The sequence below is a fragment of the Sparus aurata genome, chromosome 22 (assembly GCF_900880675.1).
Source record: "Sparus aurata chromosome 22, fSpaAur1.1, whole genome shotgun sequence".
Taxonomy (NCBI): Eukaryota; Metazoa; Chordata; class Actinopteri; order Spariformes; family Sparidae; genus Sparus; species Sparus aurata.
The window spans coordinates 19,903,874-19,920,895 of record NC_044208.1 but is presented as its reverse complement, the minus strand read 5'-3'; the positions used below and the strand labels follow the sequence as shown (position 1 = coordinate 19,920,895).

The 17,022-nt window shown below is 42.5% G+C and overlaps 1 protein-coding gene across 7 annotated transcripts in view; it reads left to right on the top strand.

The window, feature by feature from the left end:
• The window catches only part of nhsl1b (NHS-like 1b), a 106,928-nt gene that overhangs the window by 34,393 nt on the left and 55,513 nt on the right, over window positions 1-17,022 (top strand). Inside the window, exon 1 of one of the 7 annotated variants that reach the window (XM_030405395.1) lies at window positions 10,940-12,293. The exons of 5 other annotated variants lie outside the window; for them this stretch is intronic. In XM_030405395.1, the coding sequence (XP_030261255.1) occupies window positions 12,056-12,293 (238 nt within the window). In that variant the 5' untranslated portion in view covers window positions 10,940-12,055. Of the gene's footprint in view, window positions 1-10,939; window positions 12,294-17,022 lie in introns of those variants that run through there. One more of the 7 variants, XM_030405392.1, reaches the window with a different exon arrangement.

Here is a 17,022-nt window from a genome sequence, read left to right as displayed (position 1 = left end):
CAGACAAGAATCTCTGTGCGTGTGTGTGCATTGGTAAATTAAAGCTGGTCTCAGTCCAGCATTTAAAGGAGGCTTGCGCTGGGTTGATGTAGTGCTATGAGCCAGGATAAGAGGGATGAGCTCAGAATAACGAACGTTTTTTGCATGGTGTATGTGTGTGTGTGTGTGTGTGTGTGTGTGTGTGTGTGTGTGTATGTGTGTGTGTGTGTGTCAGACAGCTCACAGCTGTAGAGGGCAAAACGCCAGACCCAAAGTTGGCCCCTATTGTCACAGTAACGGTTGGCCTGCCGTCTGCTCAATCAGCATAATTGACTCTGTCTCTCACTCTCGCTGTCTTTTTGTCTTTGATTTTCTGTCTCAATCACTTTCCCTCTCTTTGTTGGTCACTTTTCCTCTCCCTTTTCTTCTCTAACTGACTTTCTACTTTTATGTCCTCTCCTATCCCCTCCCCCTCCCTAAATCAGTGTTAATGCCAACGTTGAGCGTTTCTGGAAGAACTGCAGATACAGAACTGCCTGTACGTGTGTTCCTACACACATACAGGCATGATGGGCCACACACACACACACACACACACACACACACACACACACACACACACACACACAGAAGGGCTGCAGCTTCTGTTATTTCACACATCCTGGTTTTTATTAGAGTTTTCCTCTCACTTGCGTGCTTGTTAAACGGCTTTCTTCATGTAAACACATGCCGTTTAATACTTACAACTCTTAGCAGGCTGTAAATTTGCACACGCTGATTAAAAAAAACACCCTTGCTTTCATCTTTTTTTTTTAATGTTCCACTGTCCGTGCTTTTATTTTTCTTTATTTGTTTGTGTATCTCTTTCTCACATTGTTGTTTTGGCCCCACGCTCTGTGTCAGACACACACACAAAGTATGAGGTTTCAGTAATAGACAGTGGCACCTGTAGTACGCAGGCTCCAGTGGGGTTTGGTGGGCGTGTTGCCAGATTGGACTCCTGGTGGGCTGCCAGATTGGCTGTCAGCACATTAGATGAACTTTGTCTTCACTTCTGTCTGACTGTTCACCCTTCTCCCCCGGGAGTTCATTTTTGTAAGAAATTAGTCCTTAATGATGTAAAAGCGTGGCCTAGAGTGGATGATTTGTATAAAGAAAATGGAGATGTTTCTACATTTGTATATTCTTTTATTGTCCACACGCGCATTTCCCATTCCTAGGCATTTTATTCAGGGACACAGGAGCCTCATTTTAATGAGGCCTATGGAAGGATAATCTGGTCAAATTAGATATATGATTGGCCTTTTTCTGCGTCAGACCTTGAAGTGACGAAGCAATCAAATACATGTGAAATACATAAATCATATGGTGAAATACAGACCTTATCACTCGGGCTGCATGAAAGGGTACAAAAAAATCCTATTGTGATTACTTTGACAGATATTGCGATTGCGATATGATTCAGCATTAGTGGGGGTGATCGTTGTTGCATCACCTTTTTCACTTGAACAACTATTTAAATCATGATGATGTGACATTTGTTTGGCTCTGAACCAAATAAATATGTATTCTTAAATCTGGAGAACAAGATTGGTTGGCTTGGACATCTCTGCAGCTCTTATGTACTTTATTTTAATGCTGTTTTGTCACACATTTTACCTTTTATCAAAAGATTTGAGACACTAGCAGTCACCCATACGGTTGGATATTAAATAATAAATGGTAGGGCAGCAGGTCTTATAAATGGCAGTGACGGCTGAAGAGCAACACTGACTCTGCTGGAGCATCACCGTGGGAGGTCCCTGTTGAATAGACACGCATGTGTTATGTCAGCATGGAGCTTGCTGTTTTCACAACACTGCACATGGACGTGACACAGCATCGACTTTACACACTTCTAGAACAATACACACGAGCACACTTGCAGTCATATATACGAGGGAGACATATACACACGTTCCTTCATAAAGTATCTACTGGAAGTGGACTCTCGTGTTCAAGGCAGTCTTTTTAAAACTGAAGTGGAGTCAAAACATATACTTGTATTTCCACATTGACACGTTCACAGTATTTGAGCTTGTCTTCATGTATGAGCATGTGCGTTGAAAGTTTATATTCTTCTTTCCTGCTTAATGCTTCCCCGCAAACAGCTGCTTGTCAGACTGCTGTCACCACTCGCGTACACACACACACTTTCTCAGTCTTACCTGTGGGATTTCAAAACAGGTTCGGCCACATGTCAGAATAACATGAGCCCGGTTATAATACTGTTGCAATGACAAACATGCTGCCCAGCAGTTCATAATTACACTTGACTGGCAACAACTTTTGTCTGTCGGTCTGTACTGTTAAAACTCATCGTCACTGAATGCTAAAAATATTGATTTTGACGTGCGTAGTAGTTTTTTTCATCCGTGTGTACACAGTGATTTATTGGCACGGTGATATGCAAGTTTGTCTGTTTACTCTGAGAATTGTTTGTCTTGTTTCCAGACTTCGTAATGTGCGTGAGAAAATCATTTTCCAGAAGCCATATCTTTAGCTTTAGAGGCTGATTAGCAGAAAGTAAAGGTTTCATTAATGTGGTTATGTAATCCTAAATATAAGTCTTCTTACTTCACTTCACTTGCAAATGTTCACACATCGCCCACAGTCCTATTCTCATATACGTCAACAATTCACCATCTGTACATGATTCTATGAATACCGTAGTCTGCGTGAAAACTTCAATGCATATGCAAACCACATCTGGCATCAGGTCTGCAGGAAAAGCTCCTCCACTCAGGCATGACTGATCAGGAATGCACATTGCCGACCGCACCCTTTCTCCCCTTCAACCACTGGACGCAGGCCTGTTGAGTGTGCGTGTGTGTGTCTGTGTGTGTGCGTGCGAGTGTGTGTGTGTGCAAGTGTGTGAATGCCCTGCTCAGATTACCGGAGTTCATTTGTCTTGTAAGCTGCAGGGCCACTCCTTTCTCAAACTTTTTGCTCTATTCATGCTACAGTATCACCTCATTCCTCTCTTCGCCTTTTACTCTCTGTCTCTTTCTCTCGACACGAACTAACAAAGACGAGGTGTCTCCACTCATGAATCCATAGCATGAACAGTCTTACGAACGGTAAACACATAATCATACTGGAAGAAGTGCTCTCTGCAGCCTTCACGCTGGACTCGGCTGTTTTAACAGATGTGGCTCAGAAGCACGCACGCACACACACACACACACACACACACACACACACACACACACAGCCTGTGCTTCCTCCTTTTCCTTTGTCTTGACGATAGTGCATTTGTTGGTGCAAAAATGCTGAGGTACACACATGTGTGCACCAAAACCATGTGACTGACTAATAGCTGTACTAAGGCTTGGACTCAGCTGCCACCTTAGGGTCAGGAGTGAAAGGTCAAAGGTCAGTACCTGCCTCACTTTTCTCTTTGTCGCCATGAATGAACTGCACTCGCACATGACTCTAGACACACATGTACACACGTATGCACACACACACACACACACACACACACACACACACACACACACACACACACACATACTTAATTGCATACTCAGAAGAGGGATGTGTGAGTATGGTGCTCTGAGCTAAGCTGGCAGCTTTTCCAAGAGAATAATAGAATTAAGTAACACACACGCACGCACGCACACACACACACACACACACACACACACACACACACACACACACACACACACACACACACACACACACACACACACACACACACACACACACAGTGCTTTCTGCTGGAATAATAGATGTTAGGATAATGGAGCACGTGGCCAGAGGAATGAGGGGATTTGTCTTCAAACCAGAGTGAATTGACTAGAGTTGACTCCAGGGGTCTGGACCAGCTTAGTTGCTGTCTAACAACTCCACACAGGACCCTCTTTGTGTGTGTGTGTGTGTGTGTGTGTGTGTGTGTGTGTGTGTGTGTGTGTGTGTGTGTCCTCGCAGGGGGTGTTCCAGAGGCCAAATATAGGCCTTGAATGTTTGGAATAGCCGCGTTATCCCTGACTAGAGATTGCTATCATTGCGGACACACACACACCCATAAACACACAAAAATGTTTTATTCCCTTCAGGCCGTGAGATAGGGTTGTTTATTCATTGTAGTCTCATAGTTAAGTGTTAGGCATGTGCATACAAACACATTTACACTGACGCACAGTTTTCCAGCCGATTTAACTTCCCAATGAGGACCCAAGGCTGTACTGACCAGCAGGAAAGACTTTACTCCGCAGTGGAATTTCAGTCTGCTGGTGTCCCCATGTGGTCGAACTTAGTAATTGCACCTCTGACGAGGCAGTGTTTAAAGCTGAAATGATATACCCTGTTTAACCCTTTCAGATCACATCCTCTATCAAATTGTGCACCAATGTACTAATAAAAACAATCATGTCTTTTTCCTGTTAAACTAAATGTCAGGTGTGCTTAAAAAGCTTAAACCAGCCTGTTTTAACCCATAATATCATGCCATCCATCCATCCATCCATCCATCCATCTATCTTCAACTTTAAGCTTAAATAAATTGAATTAAAAGTTATTTCACTGTAGCTAACAATGAAATGCTCCACAAAACATTCTTTAAGCAATTCTTTATTATAAAGTTGCAGCTAATGTTTATTACACCTTGTAAATGGTTAGTAAATATTTTGTAGTTCATCTGTAAAATTAGCTGATATTTATAAACCATTATAATTCCTTAAAAAATGGTTAACTATTCACTTTTCACTATTCACTATTCATGTTTGATAAACTGATTAACCATGTGTTAATGATGGTAGTTATAAAGTCGGTTACCATTGATTGTGAAAAATGGTAATTTCAAGTCCAAGGTGGCATCTTCCTTTAAAAATTCAGCATTTTAGTAGGAAAATAACTGAAGCAAAGTGAATAAAATGAAAAGAAAAACTAAATATTTTTAGCTTAAACAGACAAGAACAGATTCATTTTATTATGTTATTTATCTGGAAGAATGACAAAATCAATACACAATCATTTCCTGTGATGACAATAACTTTCGTTAGAGAGACTTAAAAGCTCAGACAATTAGGGGCCTTCAGAAACACTTTCTCACACCACCAGAGGGCTGTTGCTGGACTACCAACATTGCTTTGCCCTGTTCCACCCTGCTCTGCCCCCTGGAGGTCTGAAGTTGCCAGGCAGCCAACCTGATAGTTTGACATTTTATACCGTGACTCACATTTTCCCAAACTTCATTATCTGTTATCATGTGGATGAGTCATGTTTGTTCCCTTTCATCTGCTTCCCCCTCAGACTGACGTTTGATTGAGTTACATCAGAATGTGTGTGTATGTGTGTATGTGCGTGTGTGTGTGTGTGTGTGTGTGTGTGTGTGTGAGGGTTTGGAAACTGAGACATCCAACAATAATGATTAAGGTCAACCTCACCTCAACCTTCCCACCTCCCATCATTCTCAGTGGCACTTTAAGTGCATCAAGCCACCACATGAGGTTAGTCTATGGACTTCAGTAACCCCACGGGGGCTCAGATGGCTGACTGAGTGAGTTACCCAAATGCACATCACAACACAGTGTATGCAGATGAATACCTGTGGTAAATGTTCCCATTTTCAGGCCACACACCACACAACATATGCAAGCAATATACATCAATTTTATCCCCCATGCACAAATCATGTGAGGGTTTTTTTTTACATGCAACATAAAGTCACGTTGACAGTAGAAGGCAGTGTCTCTTCTGTATTACTGTCAGAGTAAATGACACATCACCTCTTTGCAAAGCCTCGTGGGAGTCTGAAGAAGTCGCTCTTTGCACTTAGGTTACCACTACACAATGTAATGTTGCTTTTTGTCCGCTTGCTTAAATCTGGGGCTCTTTGTTAATCCTGTTAATGTAAATGATAGCTGGAGGAGTGACAGGGAAGGACGATTGTAGGACACCTTGAAAAACATGTGAGGTTTCATTCTTTCATTCTTAAGAGGAATAAGAAGATAAATGAGTCAGTCAGACGTGCTGCCAGTTGAGGTGAAGGCTAAACTCTCGGGTTCAAAAGGAGGTCAAGGTTCAGAGTTCGTACAGGTCAAACAGTAGTCTGGAGGTGACAGCAGATAAAACTGTCTTTAGAGTTGTGTGAAGATTAGAATTGGATACAGTGCACACTCAGGAAGGCAAGTTTAAGGATGTGTTGATACATCTCATTAATGTCTTTGCAAGTCCAAGTATTTTTTGTCTTTGTGAGCCTCGCCACCATCAGTCCTTGATCCCTTTTTCCATCTCCTGCAGCAGCCTCCTCCTACGATAAACACCTCCAACCCTTATTTAAATACTGTGTGACAAAGTTACTGTGCACCCCCCCACACACATCTGGATATCGAAAACAAGTACCCATAACATGGTGTCTTGTAGATGTTATGCATGTTGTGATAACTGTGAACAATAATTTGAAAACTCTTGATATTAACACATTCCATTCCAACACATTTCATCATCTGTTTAATTGTATAATCTTTTAGTCGATGAAACGTCCAAATTATCTTGTCCAAGCAACAGTCAAAAAACCCAAAGACTCTTCATTTACTCTCATAAATGTCAAAGAAATGCAGTGAATCCTCACATTAAAGAGGCCGGAACCAGCAAATGTCTGCCATTTTTGTTTGAAAATGACTAAAACGTTTAATTGATTATCAAAATCAGCTGTTGGTTAATTTTCTTTCAATCGAACAATCAATTAATCGATTAATTGTTGCAGCTCTACTTCCCAACAAGTGCATTCGACAAATGCTGCTTGACAGCTCACATTACCGAGCAGTTTTGCACAGTCAGAATTATTTTACAGATAAAAAAAACTCTTTATTCCCCAGTTTTAATGTAATCATAGAGATGTGGGGCCATCAGAAAAATACAACTTTAGACAAGCATTCTGAGTACCATGGAGGCACAGTTCTGCAAAAATGCAGCGGAAAAGACGTTCAGTATGTACACATTTTTGGGGTGAGCAAGACGTACAGCAAAGGGGCCATGGAATCAAACCCAACCTCCATTCGTGGGGCTCATGCTCTACAACATGAGCTACCAGAGCGCCCCACAGTATGTACGCATTTGCTTGTATAAACTACAAAAATGCATTCTTATGTTTGAGTAAGGGGAGGAGGCCATCCTCACTCCTGCTGCAAGATTCCAACACCTCCTGTAGGCACCTAATATAGAACGTAGAGTACACACATAGGTTGAACATACTTTCCTTGACTTGCGTTACTTTCCAGGAGGTGTACCCTAATTTAAACCATAACTGATATCCTGAGGCAAATTTTAAAAACGAATGAATTTTACATTCATCTGAAACTGAAAAGGGAAAACCAAAAGGTAAAGTTCTCCCAAATCAACAGGTCTGGCTTGAAAATTGTCTCCAAATGTGGCCTTTTGACAAAAACACACACAAACACCAGCTCCCATATAACTGTCACAGTAAATGTGGGGTGCCGTCTGGTAATAAAAGCCTTCCTCTGTGGTGGAGCTGCACCCCTGTGTTTAACTGGCTTTGTGAATGTGTAACTGCTGAGAGACACACACGGTGAAACTGTACTTACTGGGATTTGGAACTTGGCAGATACACTCAGCCAAGACTTTTTTTGGGGGGGGTGGGGAGAGATTGAGGACTCGCAGACACACTAAATGGTACTTTTGTGTTTTGTGTGTACTTTCCTGCGTGAGTGTGCTTCACTTGTTGCGTTCAGGTAGGCTTGTTTATCTGCTATATTTACTCTTCGTGTGACTGGTCTCTGGTCAGTGTGTATCGATGTCAGGCCTCTGATGTCTGATTGGGTTACTTGGCAACCAGGTCGCTCTCATGCCACCTTCTCTTGTGTGTGTCACATAAACTGGTGACGACATGTCGAGAGTGTGTGTGTGCATGCACAAAGGTGAAATTAATACTCTTCACCTTTGCAGTGTTTATTTAGCAGGATATGACATTTAGTTGGCATAGCGCAGATCTCTTTCATTTTAAGTAAAATTACAGGATTTCTTTTTGTATCATTTATCTTAATCAGTGCTTTCAAAGGACAGTCTCATTCACTGCATCCACGTTGTCATCTGTAGTTTTTAGCTTCTCCTTGTTTCTTCTTACTTGTTTTTTTTTCTCGCTATTTAACTTTGTGTTATGTGTCTTTTTATGCAGGGCTGTTTGAATCCAGTCTATTTTCTAAAGCCCTTTTAATACGATCTGATTTCATGTAATTTAGCTTTAATTACGCCAGTAGCTTAAGTTTAGTCCGTCTCTGTCTCGTCTTGTGTTTACTGTGCCTTCGTTCTTCTTTCTTATCACATGTGAGGAATGTTTCCAAATGGCTTTGCGACCTGAACAGCCTGTTTAATCAGCAGCTTGTTCAGGATCTATATAATTTCTTCTAATCACTGCCACGTGCCTCTAATGATATAATCACATGATGACGCTTGTTGACACAAACTCAATTCCTTGATGCTATGTGTTGCCTGGAACCGGCAGTGGCTGACTGGTGCTGAAATGATGCTGTTGCCGATTAAGTTGCTAAGATGACAGTAAGACTATAAATGGAATCTAATATTCAATACAAACACTAGGGAAGAAAATGACAAGTACCAGATCTGCCTTTACTGAAAATTAAATCTGCTCTGGATCTGGATTTTTATTTGGATCTGCATCAAATGTACTTACTCAGAGATATCAGCCACTAAAGTGTCATCAAAAACCCTGTATTGTTCTTTAAGAAAATAATGAAAATAATTTCATAGATGTGGTGGAAATCTGTTTGGATTTTGTGTAATCCCGCTGACAAACCAACCAACAAACACACAAACGGACAACAGTGAAAACAAAGCTTCCAAACATAACTGGGTGGAGTTAATACATATACATTCTCTTGTGTATTTATAGCAGTAGCAACTGTAAACATTTGAGGCACATAGACCCATAATTTGACTCATGGTCAGCTGAGAAACACTCAAAGTTTTTGATTTCCATCAATAAATCAAACACTATTTATATATTTCTAATAAGATTTTACCTCTACTCTAACAGCTTAAAGCCGTCAAAAGCTTATCTTGATTCTCTTTTGACCAGAAGCAGCCAAGCCAAAGCTGTTAAGCGTCCACTTCTTCACGATCCTTGATATTGATTATTGTCGCTCCTGTTGCTCCTCTGTGTGCAGCTTTAAGGGAATGAACACAAGGATCTTTATGAAATCGACGTGATGTGGGGGTTGAACCAGGATATTGACCTCTTATGATGACCCCTGACTTTTCAATCCCCTCAGGGAGTTAGGGTACTAATACGGCTTATCTTCCTGAAAAGAAATCAATAAACTGAAGTGGTCCTGACTAAGTGTCTATTTTTTGCCCTGTATTTATTGCAGATTTTCTTTCACGTTGGCTTGTTGGTGTGAATTTGAAGCAAGGTTAATCATATCCTCATCACAGCCAGTCAGTATCTTGACCTGTGTTTCATTCACTTCCTTCCATTTCATACATTATGCGGTCACTTTTAACTGGTCCCTTTATTGCTGCACAGTAGACAGTAGTGTAGGTTAATAATTAAAATGCCTGTGGTGTTAGGTGTCATGCATCAATGAAGGCAAACCTCTTACAATGTATATTTGTGTGTCGGTGTGTTTCATATTCATGTTTGTAAGTTAAGCTGCGACATCAGTAGCAGGCAGTTGTCCCTTTGGGTCAACAGCAAGTGCTGAGTTAGTAGATTTCCTCTCTAAAGGGAAAAAGAAAATGAGTTCAGGGACGTGTCAGAGCCGTGGGGGTAGATGTCTAGGTTTACTGCCACATCCTAACTACAAATGTAGGATCGGCTTTCAGCTGTGTAATGGATCCACAAAAGGAGATCCACAATAAGAAGATACAGCATCAAGTCGGTGCCTGAACAGAAGCTATTCCCTTTAACTTTCCAGTCCTCAGGTCTTATCAAGGTTGTGCAAGTGGGGACATGGTAGTGAAAGGGACTGATTGAGGAATGGGATTACTGGGATATGTGTGCTTCAAACACAAAAATACACACATGCACACACTTGCACAGTGCTACTTTATTGTCACACCTTGGTGGTCACACACTCCCTCTGCGGTAACACTTGGGTGGGAAAACTCCACCTCGCAAACACACTTGTAAGGCTTTGTTTTTGTCCCTGAGGGCCCCTGTGGGCTATTTTCGCCTGCCTCAACTATATGTTGGGCAGCTAAGTATGTGCTGTGTTTTATATTTTACTAAAGAATATACACCAGTGGCATAAAAAACAATATCACGTCAGTGCTTTCTTACATCTTAGACCAATCAATCAGTGTTGGGTGGGTGTTTTCACCACCCTGTTATTAATCCTTGTTTGGGGTTGTCGTCAGTTACGTAGAGTTTGTTGTTTAACCAGTTGCCTCCAGTACCTCGGGCAGAATATCAACCGCAGTAATGCTATGAGTGTGTCCTCGAAGACTCTTAACATACAGTATATTTGAACATACAGCTTAGTGCCTGAAAGTTTTAAAAAGTAGTGTGTTCCTTGTGAATCTGGCATTAAAATGTCTTTTGGATGAAGCATGACTTGCAATTGCTATTATCACTAGCTGTGGCGAGGCTGGATTCAAATGCTTCCTCAAGGAAGAAGCACCTGAGGGACTGGAAGCGACAAGGATAATGGGGAAAGTAAACAGAACTCAGGGGGAAAAAAAGGTGCGAGGGCGGGAAGAAAGCTGCGAAGGAGGGAGGGAGGAGTGGTTGCCATGCCGGCAAACGGATGGAAGGGAGGGGCAAAGATCAGGGATCACAGAAAAACCAAAAGAAAAAGGGAGGGAGGGAAAGAAGGGAGGGGCTGACTCATATTTCAGCACCGTGGCTCGTGGGGTTGGGTGTAATCCTAACCTTACACTCACAACACACGGTCAACTCCTATAGGCAGTCATGCACTTGCTTTCTTGTTGACCAACGAGGACCAAAGTTCAGGGAATCCTCACCAGCACATAGGTCTTTTAAGCCTGTCCGTGCGTCACGCTGCGTGTGAGTGCAGCAGGTGTGGGCTTCCCTTCCTGATTCTTACTCGTGCTGATCAGCTGATTGAGTGACAGATTCAGACGACTGTCAACGCCTGGACTTTTTCCACAACAGCAGCATACTTAGCACACTTCTTCTTCATCTGCCAGTGACGGCGATAGACCGGGGAGTAATGCTGTAGAAACTGCACGGAGAGGAAAGAGAAGTGGTTGACAAGAAGTTGGACGACATTCTCTGGAAACCCTAAGAGGTGGCGTCATCTTTGCATCTACACACATAATAGAGGATCCCTATTTGGAGCTTGTGGCGGGAGGATTTCATGTGTTTGTGCCAATGTGTGAGTATGCATGTAACTTCATCAGGCTGGGAATAGACCCAGGGACGCTGAAACCACTTTAACCTCCTGGTCCTGCCTGGCGCTGAGATGGTGCGTGTCAGCTGGTGCATGTGCTAACAACTGGAGATAACCGCTCTCGAGGGCACGCATGGCTGTAAACAACAACCGTTGACTTGCAGTGATTGAAAAGTATCTTTATGCAATTTGGAAACCTCTCTTCACCCTGTCAAGCACCAAGAAGGATTATTGCAGCCAACATTGAGAACACACATATGAGCGTGCGTCTGCAGAGGGGTGGTGATTTTCCAGCTTGCTGCATTGCTTAATTACCCCTTTGGGGTTGGGAATCGCGCCCAGAATCTTTAAGCACAAAGGAAGTGAAGAAAGGAAAAGAGATGATTTAAGTCCGACTTTTTGCTTCTGACAAAGAGATGAATTGAAGGAGAAAGTGGTTGGAAGTCAAGACTGTCCTGACTAGAGTCATGATGTGGAACTGTGCAAAGAAAGTGAAGGAAAACTGGGCTGAACTTCCACCTGGAACTCATTTGATTCTTAACATAGAATCTGAATAGTTCGAAGCATTTTAGCTTGTGTGTCAAAAAATGTTTGGAATGATCTCCATCTGAGGATTATTTATCCAGTTTAAAACTTGGTTTTCAAGACAGTCGGATCCTACACCTTCCCATCTTGGACTTACTTTTCCCTGAATCAGGATGAGAGGGGACAGGAGGTCCTCTTCCTTTCGTAAGGAAAAACCTGCTGGCCTGTCCCGCGCTCTCAGCTGGCTCAGCGTGTCCACCCTTTCCCGCCAGAGCAGGCGCATCTTCCACAGCCAGAGTGAGCTCCACGCCATCCACACCCGTCCAGCGTACTCGCACACTCACCTTCATGCCGTGGACAGAGACGAAGAAGATGATGATAACTGGGTGTATCAGCCTCAGCACAAAATAGGTGAGCGAAGGAAGGACCGACAGCAATGAAGAGTTAATCTACGTTACTGCCATACAATTCTGTTTGTTGCATGTTTCTTTAGATGCACACCCACCAAACCATGCTGTATGTTTGCCTTGGCTGCTGTCACAAAGCTTGGAGCTCATTTGAATGGATTTTTGTTCTCGCTCTCGACCAGGAAGCCAGTGAATGACTTGTTTACATGCACAAGCAAAAGCAAGAAGTGGGTCACTGTCTTTTTATGGCCCCTTGTTCTCTGTGTCCACATCCTTGGCACTTCCTGGTTGCCATAGGGAGACAAGCAGGAGGTCTGAGTGCGATCAGTGGGGCTGGAAGGGGGTCAAAGGGCACTTTGTGTGTTGCGATAGGTAAACAATGATGTGTCAGACCGGAAACAGGTGATGTCACACGCGTGGTGATGTCACAGGCTGGTGGCGATGTGGGCGCAGGGTTTGGTGCCAGGGAGTGCATGTGTCCGTGCTGAGGCTTGCGTAGCCCATCACTCAGACCAAGTGTTAATACTGTAGAGTAATTTGTTTTCTTCAGTGACATTTCTAGTTTATATGTGGACATCATCTGAACTCAGGTAGGAATGTCATTTATACTTTGCTTAGTACCTCAGGGGTATTGTGTTTCCAGATTGGGCTCATTATTTATTCATCGGTTCATTAGTTGTGCGTGTGTGTGTGTGTGTGTGTACACATGCATGTGTGTATATTTGGCCAGTGGTGTCAATAAGAACAATGGATGTAACTGTAGCCTAACCTTTACCTGAAAATGGAAAAAGACGCAGATGCTGCACTTCGGTCTCAGAGTGCTCTTTATTAAGTTTGTCGTCATCTCCAGCAGCAGTGGCAGGTCTGTTTCAGCTGGACTCACATCAGCCTTCTTGATATTTAGGCAGACAGGACCATCTTCAGGAACTGTCTACTTGGGTTTACTTTATTGTTGCTGTCCCAGGAACATTTATGAGCAGAGGAAAGATTTGAATGTGGTTATACGCTTGAATGTTTTTGTGTTTTGATTAGTAACTGAACCAAGAGGAAACACATCAAGTTTACCAACTCATTCATTGATTCTGACCAGAGAAAAACAAACTAAAGTTTGAAAAAGCCATTTGGCCAATTGCCTTTTGCCTTCCTTTTACAGTTTCAGATTATTATTTTGTCTTTAACAGCCAGCATAACAATGATCTGACTCACTCCAATTAGCTGCATACATTGCAGACTTCAGTCATCATTAGTAGCCTCCCAGTGAGTGCAAAGCTGCTGAGGTAGATATGTGAAGTGAAGTAGTTCAGTCGCAACATATGCAGCATTTTCAGTATTAGTCTATGGTTGGTGTTGATTATTTAAAATGTAATATTACATGTTGTTGTTGCTTTGTTGCTTTAGGCCAAAGTTAAGTGGTTCCTAAAGACACGTGGAGCTACCTTAGCACAAGTGGCCACTTTGCTGCCTCGCAGGAATGTGGAGCTTGTTGCTGTTTTCGTTTACTGCATGTCTCAATCCATCCTAGTCAGTCTTGTCACCTCTGAACCTGCCCCTTTCTAAAATGGCTCAGGGCTGCACATGGTTAGCATGGTTAGAGGTCCTCACATTTTTCTCGAAGTCAAAGGGTAAGGGCTGCGGTCACCATAATGGAACAAGGGCACAAAAAACCAAGGCTTTACATGTTCACCACATTATGTTGTAGATATTCTTATATGTTTGTTACCGATCTCATCTCAGTTTGATCAATCATCCTTACTTATTTTGAACCTTTCTATCTGAGTTTGCTCCTTCCTTGTGCCTTGTGTAGTTCTTGGGCAATCTCTTCTTGCTAACATGACTTTTTAGGTTTGATTCTTCCCATGAATTATTTGTTAACTATAGCCAGGAAGCAGGTTCATTTCAGTCTAGGATAGATGAGCATTTGGTTGTTAAATCATCAAGGAAGGAAGGGGGAGTGTTTATTGATTTTGCTATATCAGCTAACACACTGCTAGGAGATGGAGAGAGTACACAAGAGGATGAGGAAATTAAGAGTAACAAGGCAAATAACGTGTTATTCTACGTAGACCTTTGCTTCTCGGAGACTGATCCTCTCTCCTTCTTTGCTTTTTTCCAACACACACACACCCTCTTTTTTTTTCTTTCTTTGCTTTTCCCTGTCATACACACAGTCTATATCTTATTATAGCTAATTCCAGGCCAGAGACAGTGTCAGAGACAGGTCAAAGTAAAATTATTCCATCCATAGCACACGCATGCACACACGCACGCACGCACACACATACACACTCACAGAAGCATACACACACACACACAGTACATATGCACACTGCACACCACACAGAGGAAGCGATTCATAAGAATATCTCTCTAGTTTGAACCTGAAGTATTTATAACATCTGGATCTTGCTTTTACGCGCCTGCCAGGACCCATTACAAGACACATGGGCAGCCGCGCACCGTGCCTGTGTGTAAATATAGCCCGTAAATGAGTGCCTGTGGCTCCAAAGCCTGCAATTTTGTTGCAGCCTCGATCTCGACTGGCTGGGTGTTTGCCGCGGTTGCCACAGTAACGGGCGTGCGAGTGAGGAGCTTCCTGGTGTGGTTCAGCTTGACCTTCTTATTGGGGCGACTCTGAGCCAATCATGTGTAAGAGAGCAGTCTGTTACCCAAGCTGCTATTGGCTGTCAAGGCATACTTAAATGACTTGAGGTGGATCAACATCACTGAGCTTTGACTGGGATCAGAAAATGATAAACAGAAAAACTCAAAACTAATTAAATGTACCTTGTCGTGTTGACAGATTCCTAAAGCCACATTTTTGGTGTTTGATATTCTAAATCAAGGGGGATTCCAAGAGTGAGAAAAACTCCGGAAAAACTTCACTTACACTGACAATTGAGGATTTAATTTAGTTATTGTACAGCTGGTCAACAGCGTTTGGTTTCCAAATTACATGATATATAGTAATTATATAAACTTTGCACTGAAAACAAATTTTGATAGTAGATTGTTTGTGCAGTAGGGCTGCCTCTTAATAGTTGATGATTCGAGTCATACTCGTGTTTTTTCAGTCGAATAACTCTACTTTTGTTTTCGAGTTGGGTCACGAGGAGCAACTTCATGACAGGCTGCAAACTTTGTTTGCAAACCGCATTGCAAAATGACCACAAACGAGCAAGGCAGGGCAGCGTGACTCCAGTCTGTTCTCTCTGCTCTGGTGATGACCAGTCAGTGTAGTCGGCTAAACCACTTCTGAACCAGATGGTAGTAAAACCTCCTACACTGCAATCCTCTGGGACTGACTACTTGGCTGTCCGTGCTTTCACCAGCACGGTCGGAGAGATGCTCTGTGGAGCACTGGGATCTCATTGCTAAACTATGAGCAGGACGCATGGTTTTACTTTTTTTCTGACTGTGTGGAAGACAAAGAAATGCATTAAAATATGAGTCTTACAGGTGAAACGTTGGACGTGATAATAATTGGAAGATAGTCTTTAGGGACAAAAAGGGAACAAATAGTTTAATCTTGTTATTGAAAAGCCAGATTGATTTGACGAACAACATTCTGAGTCTGGTACAGCCTTACTGTGCAGTGAGTACAAAACATCTGATATGCATACTTGAAGGTTCCGTTCCGTTCCGTTTTCTTTTCCGCTTATCCGTGAGGGTCGCGGGATGTTGCCGCTTTTCCCCCCTAAGGGGTTGCGGGGCTTACTGGGGCCAAATCCAGTTTCATTCTATGGGCGTAGGCCAGGGTTCACCCTGAATGAGTCGCCAGCTCATCGCAGGACCCTTACTGATGGCAGTGGCTGCCTTCACACAAGGTGCCAAGTGCACATCAGGAGCAACTTTGGGGTTCAGTATCTTGCTCAAGGATACTTCGACATACTGGAAGGATTAAAGTAAAATACTTGTCCTGATCAATGGCATTGAAACTAGCTAATACACAAATGAACCAAGACAAAACTGATTTATAAGCATTTTATACTTTTTTAGCCTCTATTATTAAGCTTTCATTAGATGGCAGCATGGGTAGAGAAGAACAGGGTCCTTGGCTGGAATATACGGTTTGGTTTGGTATGCATCTTAACCAACAGACCGGCAGGATCCCCCTCAGATTTAATGGCTTTTTTTGTTTTACGAGACGTTCCTGGAACTGCCCGACCACCGTCCATAATTTGTGGTACTTATTCCTGCTGTGAGCTCCTCCTCTGTTTTCTTTGTGCAAAGTCTTGCGGGACAACAGCACACACAAAAATCAAGAGGATTCAGTCCGCCTATTGACGTCTCACGTACTGAAAACTTGCTTAGATGCGGTAAGTAGTAATGCTGAATTAGGACGCATTTACTTTCTGATGCCCAGCAGAGAGAAAAGCTCTGCTCATGAGGCCTGGAGCCTGTAGGTGGCAACAGTGGTGAAGAAAAGGTCATGGAGTTGATGTCGAGCTGTGAAGATTAATAGATCAATTGATCGGTCAATCGCAAAGAAAAATATTTTTCATAATTCATTAATTGTTATAGTCAATTTTTCTGGTTCCAGTTTCTGAAATGTGAGGATTTTCTGCTTTTCTTTCCCACTAAGATAGTAAATGAAGAGTCTTTGGTTTTTGAACTGTAGATTGGACAAGATAAGGATTGTTTTTTTGACGTTTTATAGACTTTAAAATGAAAAAACTGTCTCCTCTCCCCTCTCTATTCCCTGCTCTGTCACACACGTACACAGAGACAAATTA